This window comes from Megachile rotundata, chromosome 4 (genome assembly GCF_050947335.1).
Source record: "Megachile rotundata isolate GNS110a chromosome 4, iyMegRotu1, whole genome shotgun sequence".
NCBI classification, from domain to species: domain Eukaryota; kingdom Metazoa; phylum Arthropoda; class Insecta; order Hymenoptera; family Megachilidae; genus Megachile; species Megachile rotundata.
The window spans coordinates 15,400,658-15,425,483 of NC_134986.1; the positions used below are offsets into that span (position 1 = coordinate 15,400,658).

At 35.8% G+C, this 24,826-nt stretch overlaps 1 protein-coding gene across 1 annotated transcript in view; it reads left to right on the forward strand.

Annotated features, from left to right (window-relative positions):
* The window catches only part of Dscam3 (Down syndrome cell adhesion molecule 3), a 295,926-nt gene that overhangs the window by 124,273 nt on the left and 146,827 nt on the right, over positions 1 to 24,826 (forward strand). The window contains exon 3 of the mRNA XM_012286811.2: positions 22,771 to 22,860. Within this exon, the coding sequence (XP_012142201.2) occupies positions 22,773 to 22,860 (88 nt within the window). The 5' untranslated portion in view covers positions 22,771 to 22,772. The remainder of the gene's footprint in view (positions 1 to 22,770; positions 22,861 to 24,826) is intronic.

Consider the following 24,826-nt stretch of genomic DNA (forward strand, 5'->3'; position numbering starts at 1 on the left):
CTGTATCATCTTTTATGAAATTCGGTATTTCATTGAACACGAATTAGATATTTTTACTGGTAAGACCAGAAATTTGTTGAGCGAAAAAAGCGTAGGACCGGAATCGATAAATACTGACGAAAAGTAAGGAAGGAAACGAATGGCGGTCGATGCAAGAAAACGACGACGGCCATTTCTCAGCTCGAAATCCGACGCGATAATTCAGCCGCTCGGGGAATTAGCCTTAAGAAGTTTCCCGCATTTCGTGACACGCGCAGATAAGTTGGTGTTTTTGGTAAGAACCGAAGAAAAATGTGATAGAGAAATCCATTTCGTCTGGAAACTATCAATAACTAGGATCAAACGCGTTGACGGCTACAGATATATGTTTCCTCTCTCATTTTCATGTGGTGTTCACATTTAAATTGGGGTTTCTATTTAAACACTTAAAATTGAATTGAAAATTTGTACAAAATATTGCTAATAATTGTAGTAACACATTTTCTTTACGTTTAAACTTCATGATTTCTTAAATTCATTATATAAATTCTTTCCTAAAATTGTTCAACAAGTTCATTATCTGACATTATAGTAACACATTTTGCTTTTTCTTCATGTCTGAAGTACGTCAAGGAATAATGAACTTTGTACTGAATTATTCTCATAAAATTAGGTAATAAAAAATTATTCCAACAAAATTGTGATGCAGTTATTCTAATATAGTTAGTAGGGAATACAGAATTGTACCTGCACGATCAAACAACATGGAATTATTTTTACAAGCTAGTAAAATTATTTACATAAAATTAGCTGAATAATTACAAAATTCCGTCATAATTATCTAATACAAAACTGCGATGTAGCGTCCAAGTAATGAAAGAACAAAAGTCGAGTGAAATATAAAAAAAGATAGTTATCGATTCAGAATAAACGTCCCCGATAAATTGTGGGTTTTTTTAGTAACGTCCAGCCGTAAATTGAAAATTCGTAGGCTCTTTAACGAACGAGCGTTGTTGTCGATTACGAGATACCAGGAAACGAATGTCTGACCGAGTGGGAATAATCGAGTGCCGTACCGCTCTCGTCCGTTGACGCGGCCGAATCGCGGCCATTAATGGCCGCATTGGCACGCAAAATTAAAAGTGCCGTGCCAATTGAACTATGCAACGTACACGTGCTGGATATTTCAACCACGAGTGGAAACGGTTCTCGTTTGTCGACCCATCGACTGGCTCGATGTATCGACGGGTCGCATCTGGGATAGATAGAGGATCGACCTTTGTCGAGGGTGCAATTCGAATGTAACTTCGAAAGTGCTCCGGGAATATCGTATCGAATTTTTTTGGAACTCGATGCCACTCGAAATTGCTCTCCTTTCTAGACTCTGCCAAGACGAACGTTTCTACTTCGATTGCTAGAAATATTCTCTTCTTGATGCTTTTGGAAATGTTTTTGTAGATATTTTTCTGGAGGCGAAGAGAATTTTGGGTCACTGTATGTTGAGGTAATTTTGCATTCTCAAATTTTTATATTTTATGTACTTTTTCAAGTCTCTATATGTAATTTTATTGGGGTATCTTTATTGGTAGGTCTCAATTTCTTGGGTTCCTTACTATATACATTCCTATATTGCATTTAAATGTACATAGTACTAGTTAAGTATATATTTATGCAAGTGGTATTGTACTTAAATATACATTCCTATATTGCGCTTAAATATACATAGTACTATTTAAGTATATATTTACGCAAGTGGTATTCTACTCAAATATACATTTGCACTAATATCATATTGCATTACATATACAGTCAGTGTAAAAAGTATTCGTACAGTAATTATTTCAACAAAAATGTTGTGAAACGTCATTTATTAACAAAATTTTAACAAATAAAAAATACATACATATTCTTAGACGTCTATGTATTCTATGTAAGAATGTGTATGTATTTTTTATTTCTTCAAATTTTGTTAATAAATGACGTTTCACAACATTTTTGTTGAAATCAATTACTGTACGAATACTTTTTACACTGACTGTATATTTATCACATTATAACAATTCTAGAACTCAAATCCATGTACCTTCCCAGAATCAGTAATCCAAACGAATACATTTAAAAATGCAATCCCATGAGTTCTTCTCGTTATTCGTTTCGCTTTGTTGTTTCACCGTCGAAATAGGGCTGCAGGGACCCGTATAACGCGGATATCAGCTATTTCGCGAGGGCTCTTCTAGTTTGATTGCGTGTGTCGACCGTGCTCGTTGTAAATCTCATAAATCTTTCATCAAAGCGATCGGAACGACGTGTCTGAGAGCGTTCTTCCGTTAACGACCGAGCGTGTCAGCTTGCTGATATTTCGGTAAGCAAGCAGGACTCCGGTGATATACGACGAGCAACGGGAGGTGCGTTGCTGAAATTCCGACGGTGGAACCGTTAACGATCCCCAACGACCAGTCGGAAGCCCGGCTGCCGATGAATCAACGCTCGTTCGCTCGTCGGATAAATTTCTTCTTCCTTCTTTTTTGATGACGGACCGTCAGTTTCGGGCAAACATGTTTTTCACTTCGGGATCTTTGGTTGTTTTGACTCCTGATGTTCACTTCTGTAATTTATCGATGATTTAAGGTGAAATTTCTTCTTTTGGAGTTTGAGAATTTATTGTTTAGGAGTTGTGCAATTTTTTTGGGGGATTTTGATATTTGGTAGTTCGGTTCCTGGGGGATTTTGGAATAGGATGAATGGGAAATTTGTATATTTGGGATTTGGGAATTTAGACCCTAGGGGATTTTGCAAATTTGGGATTTGGTAATTCGATTCTTAGGGGATTTTGGAATAGGATGAATGGGGAATTTGTATATTTGGGATTTGGGAATTTGGACCTTAGGGTATTTTGCAAATTTGGATATTTGGAACTTGGTCATTTGAACTCTAGGGAATTTTGGAATTCGGTAATTTGGACTCTAGGAAATTTTGGAATTGGGTAATAGGGGCCCTAGGGAGTTTTGGAATTTTGGTAATTTGGGCCCAAGGAAATTTTGGAATTTGGTAATTTGGACCCTCGGGAATTTTGGAATTCGGTAATTTGGAACCTAGGAAATTTTGGAATTGGGTAATAGGGGCCCTAGGTAATTTTGGAATTTGGTAATTTGGACCTTAAGAAATTTTGGAATTTGGTAATTTGGACCCTAGGAAATTTTGGAATTCGGTAATTTGGAATCTAAGAAATTTTGGAATTGGGTAATAGGGGCCCTAGGTAATTTTGGAATTTGGTAATTTGCGTCCAAGGGAATTTTGGAATTTGGTAATTTGGACCCTAGGAAATTTTGGAATTCGGTAATTTGGACTCTAGGAAATTTTGGAATTGGGTAACAGGGGCCCTAGGGAATTTCGGAATTTGGTAATTTGAACGCCAGGGAGTTTTGGAATTTAGTAATTTGGACCCTCGGGAATTTGGTAATTTGGACCCTCGGGAATTTTGGAATTTAGTAATTTGGACCCTCGGGAATTTTGGAATTCGGTAATTTGGACCTTAGGGAATTTTGGAAGTCGGTAATTTGGACCCTCGGAAATTTTGGAATTGGGTAATAGGGGCCCTAGGGAATTTCAGAATTTGGTAATTTGGTCCCTATGGAATTTTGGGATTTGATAATTTGAACTCTATGGAATTTTGGAATTTAGTAATTTGGATCCTTGAGAATTTGAATTTAGTACTTTGGGCCCTAGAGAATTTTCAAATTTGGTAATATAGACCCTAGAGAATTTTGGGATCTTGTAATTTAGAGCATAGGAAATTTTTGAATTTGGTCAATTGCGTATTTAAATATTTGAGATTCCATAATCTGGAGCCTAGGGAATTTATTCAATATCATCCCTAAGTGAATCAAAATTAAAATAAATTACTAAAAGGTGTAATTGTAAGGTAAATACTAGTAAGTCAACAGGTAAAGTGGTCACAAGAACAACATTATTGATCCTACAACTATATCCTCAAACGGGACAAAGCTTAAATTAAAATTTCTCTAATTACAAAAAAAATAAGATCTAACATAACATTACTCAATATAAATTGCATATAATTCCATAAGTATTACTTGGTCAGCAAGTGTGGTCAGAAGTACAAGAGTCAATCCGATAAACGCATAGATGGTCCCCAAGCGGGGCAAAAGGATGTCGGTTGGCTGTGCGGAATCTCGAGACGAGATAAATGAAATTCATAAGACGGCTGGTATCCTTGAGACGGGACTTTCCCCGTCTGGGGGTGCAATAGTTTGGCGCGAAGTCGGGGGTAAAACGTGGCGCTCCGAGGGTTCAGGTGGGGTCACGGGGGCTCGTGCAACAAGTGATGTTATTAGGTTGCCGGTGGAGGGTGAAAAGGGGGCTCCGCGAACGGCGAATCATAATGCATAACTCTTGCCCGTCCTTGTCTTACCCCTCCGGCTCGGCTATTCAACTTGCGGGGCTTGCTGTCGACGCTCGACCGAGATTTCTACGGAAGTCCTCGATCGATTACTATGCCCTCGCTGCTTTATACGCCCGCAGCTCTTTCGACTTTCTTTCCTTTCTTCGATTCCTTTTTACCACTCTCTTCGCGAGCGTAAACGGACGGGGAAATAAATTAACGATAAACATGGATTTACTCTGTGTTTTATTTTGTGGAGTTTGATCATGATGTTTACGTAAACTTCTTTTGTATAGAAAGATTATTTATTGGGTGTTATTGATTTGTTATAGCGAATTTGATGTAAAAATTATTTAAGCATATGTGAATTTAATGTGCAAATTATTTAAGCATGTGTGAATTTAATACAAAAATTATTTAAGCATATGTGAATTCAATATAAAAATTATTTAAGCATATGTGAATTTAATACAGAAATTATATAAGCATGTGTGAAGTTAATAGGAAAATTACATATGTATAAGCATATGTGAATTTAATACAAAAATTATTTAAGCATATGTGGATTCAATATAAAAATTATTTAAGCATATGTGAATTTAGTAGAAAAATTATATAAGCATATGTGAATTTAATACAAAAATTACATATGTATAACCATATGTGAATTCAATACAAAAATTATTTAAGCATATGTGAATTTAATACAGAAGTTATATAAGCATGTGTGAATTTAATACAAAAATTACATATGTATAAGCATATGTGAATTCAATACAAAAATTATTTAAGCATATGTGAATTCAATACAGAAGTTATATAAGCATATGTGAATTTAATACAAAAATTACACATGTATAAGCATATGTGAATTCAATACAAAAATTATTTAAGCATGTGAACTTAATAAAAAAATTATATAAGCATATGTGAATTCAATACAAAAATTATTTAAGCATATGTGCATTTAATATAAAAATTATTTAAGCATATGTGAATGGGTGTACACGTTATTTACACATATATGAATTAGTACAAAAATTATTTACGTACGTGCATGTTAGTATAACCATTATTTACCTACACGTAAATTAATACAGACATTATTTATGTATAAGCGAATTATTAAACACATTATTTACGTATATGTAAATTATTACACACATTGTTTACATATATGTAAATTAGTCCACACGTTATTTACGCGTATGTAAATTAGTATACACAGCATGAAAATCAATATAGATTTTGTGACAACCGCATTGACAAATATTTTAATGTAAAATTAACTTGTAACATGTATATCAATTTGTTTTAAATTTCTGTGTAAATTCTCTTGAGCTTCTATGTCTATTTTTTAAACTTCTTCTGTGTCGATGTTCTTAAATTTCATCTGTGTCAATGAACTTAAACTTTACACTTGACACTTTTTTTTTTTATAACATCTCCTAAAATTGAAGCTTCAAGGCCGCAGATATATTTTTAGCAGAACGAGGGTGTTGACACATGAATGGAATAAATGTCGTACACTGATAAAAACGACGTGACATTCAGGGCAAGCCATAGATGAATGATTAGGTGTATGAATGGAGTTGAACATGAATTTATGAATGAGCCTGTCAATACAGGTGAATGATTGCGCGAATAAATATTGTTAAATATGAAAAAGTTTGAGGATTCGTTGATGGTATGAATCGATGTTATAGATTATTTCCATGATGATTTTAAAAGATATAGTTTATTATCATAATTGTAATTATTAGTTAAAGTTATTGCAATATCTTGTAACTGAACTACTCAATAATATGTAAGGAAAATATAATTCATCCTTTGTTGTACAAGGTTTTAGGTTAGGTTAGATTGTCATGTGGGGAGTTAGGTTAGGTTGTCAGATGGGGGTTAGGTTAGGTTGTCAGATGGGGGTTAGGTTAGGTTGTCATATAAGGTTAATTATTTGCCACTCAGCAATATACAATTAATACAGTATTAAAATAAAGAAAGTATTACGCGAATTTTTTTATTCAGTGGTTCTTCATTCTGTAATTAAACATAACCTCAAACGAAATCGACTTCAAAATTCAAATATAATTTATAACGTTAAAACCACGAGTGCATCAAAGTAAAATTCATCAAAGTAAGCTAAAAGATTAATTCCGAAACAAGTATGTAACTGCAAAAAGATCAAATGAATTATATAACATTACAAAGTGCATCGAACATACATATACGATCTTTTATGCACTCTATAAAGAAACATTCTCCGACAAATTATATTATTTGAAATTCAAATTGCCTGAAAGGGAAACAGAATCTAAATATTGGATTTACGAAATTATTATGTAAACACGAGAGGGAAGTATTCTGAAATAAAGTGTAAAACTGAAATGCAGAATCCTTGCTTTCATCTGTTACGAGACAAGCTGACTACTCAAGTTTAAAGGACTTCGCCGTGTCTGACAGACTACGGAAGTGTTCTACTGAAAAGCAGGAACTGCGGCAAACTTAATTCGTTTTCCTTGTATACAGTTATACTTTCTCGCCATGTTGTAATTCTGGATTTATGAAGCGTTTCAGGAATCCAATGTTAATTGTGTTCGTACAAGTACCCGGGTACTTTGTTTCTAACTTAATATTTCACTTTATTAATTTTATTATTTTAGGGTGTTTCAGTGAAATTTTGCGGTGAGGTGTTGTTATTTAGAATTTTGAGATTTGCGAATTTTTAGTTGGGGACTTGGAGGTATGGGGATTTTTGGATTTGGGGGTTTTGGGATTTAGGGATTTTGGGGGTTTGAGGATTTGGAGATTTGGGAATTTGGGGACTTGGGGACTTGGAGGATTTAGGGATTTGGGGATTTGGGAATTTGGGGACTTGGGGATTTGGAGGATTTCGGGATTTGGGGATTTGGGGATTTGAGTATTTGAGGATTTGGGGATTTGAGGATTTGGGGATTTGGAGATTTGAGGATTTGAAGATTTGGGGATTTGGGGATTTGGGGATTTGGGGATTTGGGGATTTGGGGATTTGGGGATTTGGGGATTTGGGGATTTGAGTATTTGAGGATTTGGGGATTTGAGGATTTGAAGATTTGGGGATTTGGGGATTTAGGGATTTGGGGATTTGGGGATTTGGAGATATGGGGATTTGGAGATATAGGGACTTGAAGATATGGGGATTTAGAGATGTGGGAATTTGGAGATATGGAGATTTGGAGATATGGAGATTTGGAGATATGGAGATTTGGAGATATGGGGACTTGGAGATATGGGGATTTGGAGATATGGGGACTTGAAGATATGGGGATTTGGAGATATGGGTATTTGGAGATATGAGAATTTTGGAAATGTGGGGTTAAGGGGATATGGGGATTTTAGAAATGCGAGGATTCGGAGATATGGGGATTTGGAAATATAAAGATTTGGAGATTTGAGTATTTGACAATATGAAAATTTAGAAAGTTGGACATTTGAAAATTTGATTACCTAAACTTAACCTAACATATCCAAATCCATTTAAACCTGACCTAACATATCTAAATCTACTTAAATTTGACCTAATCTGTCCAAATCTATTTAAATATGACCTAACCAAACTAAAACCCATATAAAACTAACCTAACCCATCTAAAATCCACCTAAACCTAACCTAACCCATCTAAAATCCATCTAAACCTAACCTAACCCATCTAAAATCCATCTAAACCTAACCTAACCCATCCAAAATCCGTCTAAACCTAACCTAACCCATCTAAAATCTGTCTAAACCTAACCTAACCCATCTAAAATCCATCTAAACCCAACCTAACCCACTTAAAGTCCATCTAAACCTAACCTAACCCATCTAAAATCCGTCTAAACCTAACCTAACCCATCTAAAATCCGTCTAAACCTAACCTAACCCACCTAAAGTTCATCTAAACCTAACCTAACCCATCTAAAATCCGTCTAAACCTAACCTAACCCATCTAAAATCCACCTAAACCCAACCTAACCCACCTAAAGTCCATCTAAACCTAACCTAACCCATCTAAACTCCATCTAAACCCAACCTAACCCACCTAAAGTCCATCTAAACCTAACCTAACCCATCTAAAATCCACCTAAACCTAATTCCAAAGCACCCAACCTAACCTAACCCATCTCAAAAACCCAGCCCAAAGAAAGTACAATTAACTGTCTCCCAGGTAATTTTATTCCCCTATCAAGGCCTTCCACGATGACGTTTCCAGTGGCTTTAATTAGCACCGTTCACCGGAAGCGTTTCACCTCGAGCAGCAATTCGACCAAGAGATCCATCGTCGGTTAGGTGCGATTTTTCCGCGGTCAGGAAGCTTCTCGTTCCTCTTAAAGGAACATTTACATGGCGGTCGACTTCTCGTTAAGGCGGGTTCGCTCGTTTCCCCGGTGTCCTCTCGGCCGCTATGGTAATCGCTTGAATCGAAGATGAGCCTCCGAAGAAAATAAATTCCTCTTTTCTCGTTCCGCAGCCAAGCCCGTGAGACAAAGAGGCTTCATTATGCCGGCGAAGCGCTGGAAATTGAGAACGAAAGGAAACGGAGATTGGAGACCTTATGCTCGTCGAGATGTTGCTGGCAAACTTATATCCGCGATTCTTTATCCGATGTCTTTTCATTCTCAGATCATATCTGTCGATATTACTAACGAGAAACGCACTGAATAAATATGTTATTCTGTTAATTTTGCTGTTTTTTGCACTGGAGAAATATTGACTTCGATGTTCTGTTGATTTCAATTGCAAGTGTTGACAATTCTTTTTAAGTCACTGTATTTTGTGTTTAAAGCAACTTTTACTAATTGTGAGGACATAATTGGTGTTATTCTTTCAAGTTGATGAGTTGTCGATGCAAAAGTTTGCCTTTCTTGCGAAATCCGATGTATTATACTATTAGATAATATCGTTTTACTTGTTAAATGAAGATGAAGAAATATTGACCCATATTTACTGCTGTTTTTAATCGTTCTTGTTGACAATTCTTTTTAAGTCACTGTAGTTTGTGTTTAAAGCAACTTTTACTAATTGTGAGTACATAATTGGTGCTATTCTCTCAAGTTGATGAGTTGTCGATGCAAGATTTTGCCTTTCTTGCGAAATCCGATGTATTATACTATTAGATAATATCGTTTTACTTGTTGAATGAAGCTGAAGAAATATTGACTCATATTTACTGCTGTTTTCAATCGTTCTTGTTGACAATTCTTTTTAAGTCACTGTAGTTTGTGTTTAAAGCAACTTTTACTAATTGTGAGTACATAATTGGTGTTATTCTCTCAAGTTGATGAGTTGTCGATGCAAGATTTTGCCTTTCTTGCGAAATCCGATGTATTATACTATTAGATAATATCGTTTTACTTGTTGAATGAAGATGAAGAAATATTGACCCATATTTACTGCTGTTTTCAATCGTTCTTGTTGACAATTCTTTTTAAGTCACTGTACTTTGTGTTTAAAGCAACTTTTACTAACTGTGAGTACATAATTGGTGTTATTCTCTCAAGTTGATGAGTTGTCGATGCAAAAGTTTGCCTTTCTTGCGAAATCCGATGTATTATACTATTAGATAATATCGTTTTACTTGTTGAACGAAGCTGAAGAAAAATTGACCCATATTTACTGCTGTTTTCAATCGTTCTTGTTGACAATTCTTTTTAAGTCACTGTAGTTTGTGTTTAAAGCAACTTTTACTAATTGTGAGGACATAATTTATATTATTATCAATTGTTGATGAGTTGGGGTGGTAAAATTATGCTTTTATTAACGAATTCAACAGATTATACTATGAGATAACATCGCTTTTTGTTATTGAATGCAGATGAAGAAATATTGGCACTTAGGTACTGTTGCTTTTAATCGGTCACGTTGACAATTCTTTTTCTACCATCATATATTATACATGCGAGGCAATTGTTATTGGAGATATTGCAAAAATAGTCTTGTGCAATTATAAAAATGATAAAAATTACAAGGTAAAATTGAACTATAGCAAAAATTATGATGCTGAATTTATTGCAAAAATTACCGTGTGGAGTTATACGCATTCTAAAAACTGTCTAACAAAATTATAAATATTGCAAAAATTCCAAGATAAAATTACAGCCATCACAAAACTTATGATGTAGAATTATAAATATTGCAAAAATTGAAACACATCGCAAAAATATTGCAAAAATTGTAAATATTGCTTGACTTAAGAATGTAAAATAATTCAAAGCTAAAAAAATGAAATTAATTCCAGAATCGTAATCTAAAATTGTAACTATATAAAAACTGCATCAAAAAATTGCAAACGTCGCAAGAATATTTATTAAAAATGATAAATATTGTAAAAGTCGAAGCAAGAAGCTAATTATAAAAAATTAGTGCTTAATATTTCAAATTTGTATTAATGCTTAGATTGGGTAAGGAATTAACGTTCACAGTAAGCGTTAGTAAGAATTTTATCGATCAGGGTAGTTTCCGTTGACGCTAATTGAATAGCCGTGCCTTATCAGCTGCCACGAGTGTCCTCGTCGTGCAGATCGAGTTTTTTTCGGTGTTCGCCTCTTTCCAATTTAGCGACCGACGACTCCGTGTATCGTGACAGACGACAAGGGTTGAAGAGTGGAACGGAGTGTCGCTTCGATCAGTTTAACGAGCTCCTCCACTTTCCTCTTTTCCATCTTCCTTGTCCTCTTTATCTGTTTCGTTGTAACCTACTCTTATTTAATCTTCCATTCCCTCACTATTACAAATTACCAACAAATTCTATTCTTGCTCTTGCAAATTTAATTTACCCTCTCTTTACAACTTCTAGATCGATGAAACATAAACGTCAGTAAAGAAGAATATATACATTTATAATTTTTAAATGAAGATCCGCAAAGATTCGTGAATATTGTACATAAATAAATGTATAAACGTTGCAAACAGTATAATGAACGTATTATAATGAATCTATTTTGTGAGTTATTTTAATAATATTTTAATAATACATAATACAAATACTTGTTAATATAAATTGTTCAGTAATTATTAATTTCAATTGTCAAACTGAAAAAGAGAATGAATTATTTGTTACAGTATTAGTTTAATAGTTTCATTCTATTGTTGTGAAAGTTATTTCTGAATCACTATTATTCTGTTATGAAAACAATTCAAGTCGACAAGTGTGGCATTCTGTATAATCAATCTTAATTAAAAATGCACATACAGTAATAAATTGTTATACACGTAATTGTGTCATGAAATACATAACTTCATAATAATATTGAAATGTACAGACGAATAATAATAAAAGAATGTACAACAAAGTAATAATGGAAGAATGTACAATAAAATCATAATGAAAGAATATAGAACAAAGTAATAATAGAAGAATGTACAATAAAATCATAATGAAAGAATATAGAACAAAGTAACAATAGAAGAATATACAACAGAATAATAATAAAAGAATACACAACAAAGTAACAATAGAAGAATATACAGCAAAATAATAATAAAAGAATACACAACAAAGTAATAAAAAAAGAATACACAACAAACCAACAGTAAAAGAATTCATAACCAGACAATAACAAACAGTTACCCAAAATATAAATTATAAAAAAGTTCCACCTATTTAAATAACCTTCAGAACACAAAATAAATCACACATAAAAAATTAACAAATATTATTCTTCACAAAAAAAAAATAACGCGATATTTAAGAATATCTTCACATCTAGCGCACCCATCTCCCAAGCATCGAAGTCCCCGCAACAAAATGGCCGCCTCTAAAAGAAGAGTTATTCTTCCGACTTTCGAAGAGCATGATTTCAGGCGAAGTGTAACGAAGCCGTGAAGCGGTTGCTTTACTCGCTGCCGTATAACGATGTCTTAAGTTGCGTTATTGGATTTCATAATAGCCCAGCAGCAGCGTTACAGGTTGTTTACGGAATGTTACGTAGACTACTGCCGGGAGCTTATTGTGTTTGCATTTAGACAAGTTTCCTCGCTGAGCTCCATGGACGTTTCCACTTGCTTGTTTCTTTAATACGAAATATGCGATCAACGGTATTTAAACACTTTAGTGCTTTGCTTAACCCCTTTTGCTACGATCTGTCGGACGTAACCAATCAATTTACCTTGAGATGATTTCTTGTCAATTTACCTTAAGATGATTTCTTGTCAATTTACCTTAAGATGATTTCTTGTCAATTTACCTTAAGATGATTTCTTGTCAATTTACCTTAAGATGATTTCTTGTCAATTTACCTTGCGATAATTTCTTGTCAATTAATTGAATATTGTACTTCCATTTTGTCGTTATGAAAATGTAAGCGTTCGTGATATGTTTGATTTAATGAAAAAGCAATTTCTGCTTAAATGGTTAATCTTTAAGTTAAAATGTTTGTTGTTTGTGTTCTTTATTAAATAATTTGTTCGTGTTCAAAAGTGTATTATTAGTTTTTATCTTGCGATAATTTCTTGTCAATTTACCTTGCGATAATTTCTTGTCAATTAATTGAATATTGTACTTCCATTTTGTCGTTATGAAAATGTAAGCGTTCGTGATATGTTTGACTTAATGAAAAAGTAATTTCTGCTTAAATGGTTAATCTTTAAGTTAAAATGTTTGTTGTTTGTGTTCTTTATTAAATAATTTGTTCGTGTTCAAAAGTGTATTATTAGTTTTTATCTTGCGATAATTTCTTGTCAATTTACCTTGCGATAATTTGTTGTTAATTTACTTTGCCATTGTTGTTGAGTTTTCTTCCGCGTCAATTTTCAGTATACTGTTTTCTATCGTCGAATTTTCTATTTTGTTGATTTCTATGGTTTAGTATTTCTTATTGTGCCGATTTCTATCGCGTCGAATTCTCTAACGAGACAATTTCCATTGAGCCGATTTCTATCGTGCCGAATTCTATTCTACGCCAATTTCCATTGCGTTGATTTCCATTGTGTCGAGTTTTCTTTCGCGTCGGTTTTCATCATGCCGATTTCTATTGCGTCGAATTTTCCGTACGCCGATTTCCAATATGCCGAATTCCTTATTGCGCCAATTTCTGTTGCGCCGATTTCCATCGCGCCGATTTCCATCGCGCCGAGTTTTCTTTTGCGTCAATTTCCATTGCGCCGATTTCCATCGCGCCGATTTCTATCGCGCCGAATTCTCTATTGCGCCGCCTTCCATTGCGCCAAATTTTCTTTCGCGCCAATTTCCATCATGCCGATTTCTATCGCGTCGAATTCTCCATTGCGCCGATTTCCATCGCGCCGAGTTTCCTTTCGCGTCAATTTCCATTGCGCCGATTTTCATCGCGCCGAGTTTTCTTTCGCGTCAATTTCCATCGCGCCGATTTCCATCGCACCGAATTTCATCGCGTCGATTTCCATCGCACCGATTTCTATCGCGCCGAATTCTCTATTGCGCCGCCTTCCAATGCGCCAAATTTTCTTTCGCGCCAATTTCCATCATGCCGATTTCTATCGCGTCGAACTCTCCATTGCGCCGATTTCCATCGCACCGAGTTTTCTTTCGCGTCAATTTCCATCGCGCCGAATTCCATCGCGCCGATTTTCATCGCACCGAATTCCATCGCGTCGATTTCTATCGCACCGAATTCTTCATTGCGCCGATTTCCATCGCGCCGATTTCTATCGCGCCGAATTTTCTATTGCGCCGCCTTCCATTGCGCCAAATTTTCTTTCGCGCCAATTTCCATCATGCCGATTTCTATCGCGTCGAACTCTCCGTTGCGCCGATTTCCATCGCGCCGAGTTTTCTTTCGAGTCAATTTCCATCGCACCGATTTCTATCGCGTCGAATTCTCCATTACCCCAATTTCCAATATGCCGAATCCCTCACTGCGCCGATTTCTCTCATACCGATTTTCATCTTGTCGAATTCTCCATTACCCCAATTTCCAGTATACCAAATCCCTCACTATACCGATATCTCCCATACCGATTCCCGTTGCACTAATCTCCTTTTCCCCAACTTCCACCTCGCTAAATTCCATCTCCCTTAGAATCCTCGTTCACCTTGCAACACCTCCGAAACACTACGTCCATAATACTCCAAGATTTCTTAAAAATATCGAAAGAATAAATCACATGTCGCGTTTCAGCGCGGATCACTTAAGGATCTCGTAGCTAGTAATGGAAACCGTTATTGCGGCGAATATCGAAAGGATTTGCGATCGTTTCCAAAGGAAGTGGGAGGTGGTCGGTTTAATCGGTGGAAAATCTACTTTGGCAGAAAATTACGATATTGAATTCGTTGGCACTGGAACAAGTCCGTAGGCCAGCTACGCTAGGATCGATCGATCAGCTTCGCAGAAACTCGACTCCGCCTTTTGTCCGACGAAGGATACGTCTAAATCGCTTATCCGTACGTCTGGGCTCACCTGTTGAATACCAAAGAAGTTTCAACCCCGATAGACCCGTGCCAGAATAATCTGAAATAAACGGTTCTTGCGAAATCGCAAGACGATCGAATCGGTCACCTTTGCCTTCGGACTTTCTATTCTTTCGTAATTACTTGTTAAATCATTTTTACATATTTTTATAATTAACCTCTTGTTTCACTGTATACACATGTGGCGCACTGACGCACTGACGCACTGACGCACTGACACACTGACGCACTGACGCACTGACGCACTGACGCACTGACGCACTGACACACTAACGCACTGACGCACTGACGCACTGACGCACTGACGCACTGACACACTAACGCACTGACGCACTGACGCATTGACACACTAACGCACTGACGCACTGACGCACTGACACACTAACGCACTGATGCACTGACGCACTGACGCACTGACGCACTGACACAATAACGCACTGACGCACTGACGCACTGACGCACTGACGCACTAACGCACTGACGCACTGACGCACTGACGCACTGACGCACTGACGCACTGACGTACTGACGCACTGACGCACTGACACACTAACGCACTGACACTGACGCACTGACGCACTGACGCTTCGACTTCGACAAAACTTACCCTAATTTTTAGGTTAGGTTTTAGTTTGGAGTTTGAGTTCAATTATACTTTGTAAAGTCGAGAATTACTGTATATAAAATTGCCATAATATTTTAATTACTTTTCTCTGGTTTAATATTGCAAGTAGATAGTTCTGACTGACGCACCTGAGGACACATTATAACGCAAGGGGTTAACCTTACGAAATTAATTTTTCTTCAACAAAAATCAGTCTGAGGGTCATTTTAACTGTTCAAGCTTCGTGCTTTTATCTCGTTGATAATTACTGAGAAATCATCTCATGACATTTTTATAAGCAATTAGCCACTTGTACAATAGCGTTCCACATGTGAGGTACCCACACGATATTGTCTACATACGGCGCTCCAATTAGGACAAATCTTACTCCAATTTCTAGTACACTTCAATTTATAGGTTAAGTCTAAGTCCAACAATAATTTAAATAGACAAGGACTATGAAGCAGTAAAATATTCCGCCAATGCAAAATAAAAATAGTATACATATACATTTTTTATGTCAATCAAACTTTAGAAGAATGAAAGAAATAAAGTGTGCTTATTAATGTGAGCATAAAAATTATAATTCTCTATGAAAAATCTATACCATCTGATATTAAATTGAAGCTGATACTTAAATGCTCCGCAGCAAGATATTGAGTTGTCCGGAAAGTTCGTGCCGATTTTCGGTGGCGGCATGAAAATTTATTTAGACAAATTTTTCGTCGAAGAACCTGAGACTGGAAGGAATTCTCAAGTTGCATGAAAGATAGAGAAAGGTTATACCACCTATATAATTTAATAAATGTATACCAAATTTAAATGAGCTGCGTTTCAATTGCGTCTCAAAATCGGCATGAACTTTCCAATACAAACTTCGGAGTAACAAACACCACATACCATATAAAGCTTAATGCACATTATAGCTCCAGAGTAACATACGCTATAAATCTGAACACAGGCAGTCCCCAGAAAGACCAAAGCTCCGCAAAATACACAAAATCTGCGCGAAAGACTAAAACCCATTATGTTCCGTAGCTCGTAAACATCGGCGTGGGCATTAAAAACGCGCGCTTAGTCGTCGAATCTCGTTCGCAGACGTTTCGAAAATATTCCATGAAACCCTGGGAACACGGCAGTTACGCGTAAACGATGGGGCGAAGCTCGGTGGAAGAAGAGAGACGGAGAATAGAATTATTAAAGGTCTCGTCGTGAACGTTGAACATTACGCAAAACGGTTCGGGATCAAGCGTTTTTTTTTCGTATCGCATGAATGCATTATTCGTCGGGAATAGGGATGCACGGTGAGTAACCATAGACACGTTTCAACGAACAGATATACGTATATATATATATATATATGTTTTTTCACGTTCGATCATGCGACGAGGAAAAAAAGGTTTTTCAAGCTCTCCCAGTCTGTCACTTTGGCCCCGACCGTTTGATGCTTTTGCTCGCATCTCATGGTCGACTCGACTGCTCTCAAAGCTTTTTGCTCGAATACGCGGCGAAAGAAGTCACCGGCTTGTGGCCTGGTAACGCCGCAGAAATCATGATTTTTACGCTGTTCACCGCGATCCCTGCTCTCTTATCTTCTTCTACGGCGTGTTCGTTACGCTCCCCTTTTCAAGGGGATGAAAAAGCGGATGAAGAATTCCCTGAATTCGATTCATCGAAATGGCCCCTTTCAGGCTCTTTGTTTTTATACTCAACGGTATTAGACGGCCAATAGGCGACAGCTACTGCATTATGCGGAGGGGTGGCTTCCGACATAGCAAATTCAATCATTTCATTTATTCATTTATTTACTCCTTGAATAATAGTTTCTACGTCTGGGTTTTACTAGGTTACGTCTCTTGAAAATATGTTCATTTTGGGAGGACGCTTTTGGTCCACGTTTGGAAATTAGCTCTACAGAAGATGATACTTGCTATTTAGTTTAACCCCTTGCGACAGGTGACAGTCACCATTATATTTAATACAATAATTTTAAATAAGCATTTTTTAACCGATTCTATAACATGACACGTGTGATGTATAAACACAGTGAAACAAACAATAGTGGAAATTATTAGTAAATAAATAATAACCTCAAGAAAATTCATTTAACTTTTTAACTAAGTTTTAAAGTTGCTGTTTGTAAACAGTCAAATTACCTTCGAGTGCAAAGGGTTCATACGATTCGAAATGTTTTTGTACTGTTATTCATAAGAGGTAAGTATAGTAACTGCAGGTGTAACTTGCAAATATGTACACAGTAAAGTACATCCCCAGGTTAGCTCTAAATTATAAGAATTTCAATACGTAAGTCTTGCAGTGACATACTGAAATACCTAAATTGCAAGTAGAACATGGAAATATATGAGCCTTGAAATTTGAAAATATATATCTTTGAGAATACAAAAACCTGTATCAATATAAATTAAAAATTACCCCAGTCAATAAACTAGTTAAAGAAAATTAATTATTATATATTAGTCACAAAAATCTAACTTGCAAATAGAACATGGAAATACATGAGCCTTGAAATTTGAAAATATAAAAACCTGTTTCAACACAAATTAAAAATTACCCCAGTCAATAAACTAGTTAAAGAAAATAAATTATTATGCACTAGTCACAAAAGCCTAACTTGCAATAGAACATGGAAGTACATAAACCCTGAAACTTGAAAATATATATCTTCGAAAATACAAAAACCTGTATCAACACAAATTAAAAATTACCCCAGTCAATAAACTAGTTAAAGAAAATAAATTATTATATATTTGTCACAAAACCTAACTTGCAAATAGAACATGGAAATACATGAGCCTTGAAATTTGGAAGTATAAAAACCTGTATCAACACAAATTAAAAATTACCCCAGTCAATAAACTAGTTAAAGAAAATAAATTATTATATATTAGTCACAAAAACCTAACTTGCAAATAGAACATGCAAATACATAAGCCTTGAAACTTGAAATATATCTTCGAAAATACAAAAACCTGTATCAACACAAATTAAAAATTACCCCAGTCAATAAACTAGTTAAAGAAAATAAATTATTATATATTTGTCACGAAAACCTAACTTGCAAATAGAACATGGAAATACATGAGCCTTGAAATTTGAAAATACAAAAACCTGTATCAACACAAATTAAAAATTACACCCAAACTTATTCAAGAAAATAAATTATTACGCCAAAACTACCCTTAGCGTGGGAGCGTAAGAAATTCCGTGAAACAGCAACGAAATAAAGGAATGAAATAACGAAATGTTTGAGCTTAGGTTTTCGAATTGAAACGTATATTAGCGTGAACGTGGATACAAGTATAAACCGGTCGATAAACGATAAGATTGATGGTCTTGCGGGTAAGATATTCATTTATTTCTGAACGAGTGACGCGTAATTTTTCAGGACGCTCCTCGGCCAACGTAATACAATTTATCTTAATATTTCATGCTGTCGGGGGAAGCAGGTGTGTATGTATAGAATGCGACGAATGTGACCGTGGGAATGAGAAGAAAACGAAATTCATTCTCGAAGGTATAGGGGTTGTATTTCTACGTTTCTGGAATTTCAATTAAAATATTCTTTTCTTAGGGCGTATTAAAATATGATGACAATTACGGTGACAATGGATGTTGTTGAAAAACACTGGTTGTTGAAACGAAGAGCTTTCTTTTTGTAGGTAGACGTAAACATTTTATGAAATGCTTGTGGAAATATGGAAATGGTAATCTTTAATGTGTGGGTTAATGAAGCTACGATGTTTCATTTAATATTTACGTTGCAAGGTTAATCCTCGTGAAGTTTATTTTTATTAAAATTACACATATTCCTCGTGAAGTTTGCTTTTATTTAAATTCACGTTGACGTAAGTTTACGTTGGTCAAGTAATAAAAACGAAAAGGACCTGCGTAATAAAAATGTAAATTGTAAAAATACGAGGTTTCTCCAAATAATTTCATGCGCAATTTAAATAATTAAAACAATTCTTACAGAAAATAATTTTTACTGAAAGTAAAATACCGAGAGTAAAATAAAAACACAGTTGAAATACATAAAATAACATAAAATACTTACATAAACCTTTACATACAAAAGGTTTTACATACAAATTTTAATTCTTCAGAAATAAAGAAGAAACTATTTAATCAATCAAAAAAATATAAATAGAGTCTTAGAAGTCTTGTGATTATTCTGCTAAATATTTCTACAAAAACTCCTTCAAAAAAAGTTCCTAAAAAAAAGTAATAAATATTTAAATTCCTAAAAGAACGTGACAATACCTGAAACAATATTTCCCATCGAGCAGAAAACAGAGAACAGACCCTCGGAATTTTTGCATCCCCTCAGAGGGGTTGGCGAGATTCACGGTAACAAAAATTCCGATCTAAATTCTGAAAGATCACGCACAGTAAACTGAACGGAGTCCCAGAGGACCGACGACCGAGTTATGGTCGCGCAGGGGTTAACGGAGGGCCGGTGAATAGGGGATGAAACGCGAGGGTGGCCAGCACCGAAAGCACATTACGCTGGATAGTCAGGAAAAGTAGTCGGTGCTGGTGTTTTGTAGGATGCTGGAGACCGGAAGCACGACGGTGGTCATTTTTCACCACGCGGACATCCGTTTCCGGTTCGCGATCACCACGAGATACAAATAAAAATTATCCTGCAAACATGTGGACCACGATGTTCTTTCTTTTATTTTTTTTTGTGCATGCGTGTAACTGACCATCGTTTTCATTTTTTATTGGCAAATTATGTAAATTATATTGTACTGATGGTGTGTTATGTTGACTATTCCGGTTTAAGGGCAGGAAATCAATTAAAGGTTGAGTACAATTTTAACGAACAGCGATACGGAGGAGGTTTAATGATTCAATGATAAATTCTAAGCGTAGACTCTCTCGCATTTCCTTTTTACAAAGTATCAGCACTCTGAGAAGGGAGCAAAAAACACGGGGTGGGAAAAGTGACGTTTCCCGAAATCGGAAATTCTCACTTTCCCCTGCGGCGGTCATCCGGCCCGAAACCGTTGACTTTCCGACCCTCGACTTACAAATTACCGTAACAGTAATAAACCCAAGGATCGCCTCGACTTTTCAAATTACATGTACCGAAGAAAAGAAATACGTCAACCCTGGCCTCAATGTGCCTACCAAATGTTAAAACGAACGAGTGATGGTTCTTGGTCTTTCATTACTGCTACGTTAAACCTTCAATATTATAAAACTTCCTAAAATCTAACGTTATGTCTACAGTTAATAATATTATATATTAATGATACGCTGATAATATTATTAATTTATGCATTTTTAGTTAGGGACACTTCTATACATTTTTTTAAATCTGTAAAGTTTAGTTGCATTTTTCGTTCATAAGCAATAACTGAAATACTGTATGTACAGTATGTATTTTGTTAGGTTTCCTTGGATTATTTTGTTAATTAGTAATCAATAATACATATGGAAATTCACATATTTAAAGTCAGTAACATATACAAGTTTTGTTGATTTATTATTAGCAACGCTATATTTTGTTAATTTCTAATCAACAAATATATATTAACTTTTGTTTATTCCCCTACTAGATTCATAAATAAGTCGCCAAACATTGAATTGAAATATATGTATTTTATCTAAGTACATTTTTTATAAACTTACAAAGAACTCTTATAAAGGACATATTACAAGATCACCTACAGATGAAATACGAATATTCTTCTAAATAATCGCTACGTCAGAAACATCTGTAAAAGTGAGGTTATGTGACGCTCAGAATAAAATGTCTTCAAAATAACATTTTCCAGATGATTTGCTAGAAAACATTTATTAACCATCACTTTAGTTTTGTTTCTAAAAATTGATTAATATACAACTTTCTATAAAATTGTATTTTTTTTCTTTCATAAAAGTACTGTCTTTCTATAAAATTTGAATTAATTGTACGAAAAACAGTTTGAACATCGAGCTTGTCATTTTATATTGTTCCTTTCATTTTTGTAAAATTATTTCATTTCAATTATTTCATTTTTGCAAAATGTACTATTATTTTGGCCCATTAGGGATATCGCTCTACTAAATTTGAAAGCAGGGTTAATTTTTCTATCGTGCACAGACGATACCTCGAAAAGGATACTTTGAACGCAAACGATGATAGCTTGAACGCAAACGTAGAGAATCACGCTATAAACAGCATAGAATTCATGTTCTACCGTGTTATTAAAGTTTATTTCCTCTGTGGTCTGCGTGTTTCGCAATAATCATTTTCACACGGGAGTTCATTTAACGAGAATTTTACACCAGGGATATATTCTACTGGTTTCTAACAGTTGTACGCTGGCGAGAGGGTGTGCGCGCACGAAATCACGCTAATTGATTAATGGTCAACAGATGTAGGGGTAGTATGCTAATTCGGTGTGATTCTCTATGCCTGTTAACACCCCTGTAAAGTCAGTTAAACGCTAATAAGCGTGACGGACGTTCGCTTGAATTTATTAAATAAAACCCTGTTAACCATTCATCATTGCTGGGACAAAAAGAGGTTAAACAATGAACGCGAAAAATTCGACGGTTATTTTTATTTGGTGGTTATCAAGTTGCCGCGTGATTAAGGGGTGTGCAACATTATTAACGTAACCTTCATTGCATAATTTCTCGCACGATTCATTATCTACTCATTATTACAATTCAATATTCATTTTCATGTATGAACATGAATAAATAGAAAATATATATAGGTAGTTTAACTAAATAAAAATTATATAAATAAACAGTCTCAATGTATAAAGTCTATCATGTATTAATAGAATTGATTATTGATCGAACATCTAATCGATAAATATTTATTGATCCATTTGTAAGTCGTCTGAAATGATGACTAATAAAATATATACATTAATTATAACAAAAATTAAGTAAATCGCTATTAAAAGATATGTAGATATAAATTGTTATAAACAATTAATCATGATATCAATAATAACATTGTTAATTCTGACATGTTGCTGTTGCTTTTGTTTGGGCTTCAATTTCTTTGATCATTGATTCGGATATAAATTACAATTATGTCATTAATCATCACAATATTCCACTTTAAATTTACTACAAAAAATAATAATAAATTTTCTCCAGAAATCAAACAAAAAAAGAACCAATTTCATCACGAAACGTACAGGAATTTCTATAAAGTGTCGGAGCGTTTAATTAATCATCCCCCGTCGATTAGCTGTTAGTGGCGTTGTAAACGCGTTACTGATTCAACGCCCACTTATTCGTATCGTTGCTAATGGAATTTGTCACCGGGAAATAGCAAGGTTCTCGGGTGTTGCCAACCTTTGACCCGCGTTTCTTGCTTCGACCTCTGACCAGTTCGTTTCTTGTTACAGGAATGTTGCGAGAATGCGTTGAATTGATTACGACCCGGCGAATTTCGGCTTTGGGGATGGATTCGACCGTGCTGCTGTTCCTTCTGACCGGTAAGTGAATTCCACACACTTTATTCATAAACTTACTTTCGATCAAGGGGTGCTTTATCCCGAACCTCGCTTCCAAACAACTATTTAGACACTTTTTGAATTTGGGGACATTGTGGGTACAGAGATTTTGGGGACATAGAAAGTTGAGGATATAGGGAGTTGGGGTGGAGAGAAATTTGGGAATATAGGGAGTCGAGGGTTTAGAAATTTGGAACCTAGGAATTTTGGGACGTTGGAAATTGGGGATGTAGGAATTTGGGATCTTGGAAATTTGGGCGCATGGAAATTTGGGGTGTAGTAATTCGGGACGTTGGAAATTCGGGATATAGGAATTTGGGAGCTTGGAAATTTGGGAGCTTAGAAATTTGGGGATTTGGGAATTTGGGACCTTGGAAATTTGGGGGTGTAGTAATTCGGGACGTTAAAAATTCGGGAGCTTAGAAATTTGGGGATTTGGGAATTTGGGACCTTCGAAATTTGGGTCCTTGGAAATTTGGGGGTGTAGTAATTCGGGACGTTGGAAATTGGGGATATAGGAATTTGGGACCTTGGAAATTTGGGAGCTTAGAAATTTGGGGATTTGGGAATTTGGGACCTTGGAAATTTGGGCCCTTGGAAATTTGGGGGTGTAGTAATTCGGGACGTTGGAAATTCGGGAGCTTAGAAATTTGGGGATTTGGGAATTTGGGACCTTCGAAATTTGGGTCCTTGGAAATTTGGGGGTGTAGTAATTCGGGACGTTGGAAATTCGGGATATAGGAATTTGGGAGCTTGGAAATTTGGGCCCTTGAAAATTTGGGGGTGTAGTAATTCGGGACGTTGGAAATTGGGGATATAGGAATTTGGGAGCTTGGAAATTTGGGAGCTTAGAAATTTGAGGACTTGGAAATTTAGGACTTTGGAAATTTGGGCCCTTGGAAATTTGGGAATTTGGAAATTTGGGACCTTGGAAATTTAGGCCCTTGGAAATTCGAAACCTTGGAAATTTGAGGATTTGGGAATTTGGGGGTCTAGAAATTTGGAACCTAGGAATTCGGGCACGTACATAAGTATTTGAGGGAATAGAAGTTTGCAAGCTAGAAATTAGAGAATATAGAGATACAGGAATTTGAGATATATGGATTTGAGAACCACAGTTACAATCTTGTAAATAAATTTTCTGAGTCCTACAAATTTTCTCTCAAGTAATTCCTAAAATTCCTAAAATTCAAACAATTGTACGGTTTCAAAAATATCTTCCTCGGATCCAAGAGTACACCCCTTCTACACTCCCCAACTTCCTCCACACATCACCACATAAGCACCACGCATCACCCCTCACATGTTACTAACAAAAGAATATAACAAAAAACTCTTGAACTTCCATTCGTTAATCAAGATCCCCAAAACAACCCCGTCAAAAGAAAACATCCCCTTTGAAAAACAGTTCCTCTATCAATGTTTCAATAAACCAATGTACCATTGTCAAGGAAAAAATCATTCTGAATTGATCGATGGTATCACTGCGTTAGAGCGTGGTTTATAAAACGGAATCCAAATTGCTGTGGGCTCTTCGAAAAAGATCGCAGATTGGCCGGTTCATTGTCTTAGGGGTAGCCGCATAGTAAGAGCGTTATCTGTTCATTAATCTATACACAGTTCGAGACCCTGACACGTCCCTCGAGGATACACAAACCCCTTTTCCATCCCTCACCGGTGCCGGCTATTATTAAGGTTAGAGGGTGCACCGGAATAAGGGTTGAACCGGACACGAGTCGCACCTCGACCGCTGCCAATTCCCTATTGTCCTTGGCAATCAGCCATTTTTCCTTTTTACCTGGATGCTTCCATTTTGCGTTCTTCCGCAGGACGAATTTTCACGAGTGCCTTTCATTGCTGCCAATAGGGCGTCTTACGATTACACGCTTTTCAGGGGTTATCGTGAAAGAAATTCTTCTGCGATGTTTAACTATTTTATGTATGTGGC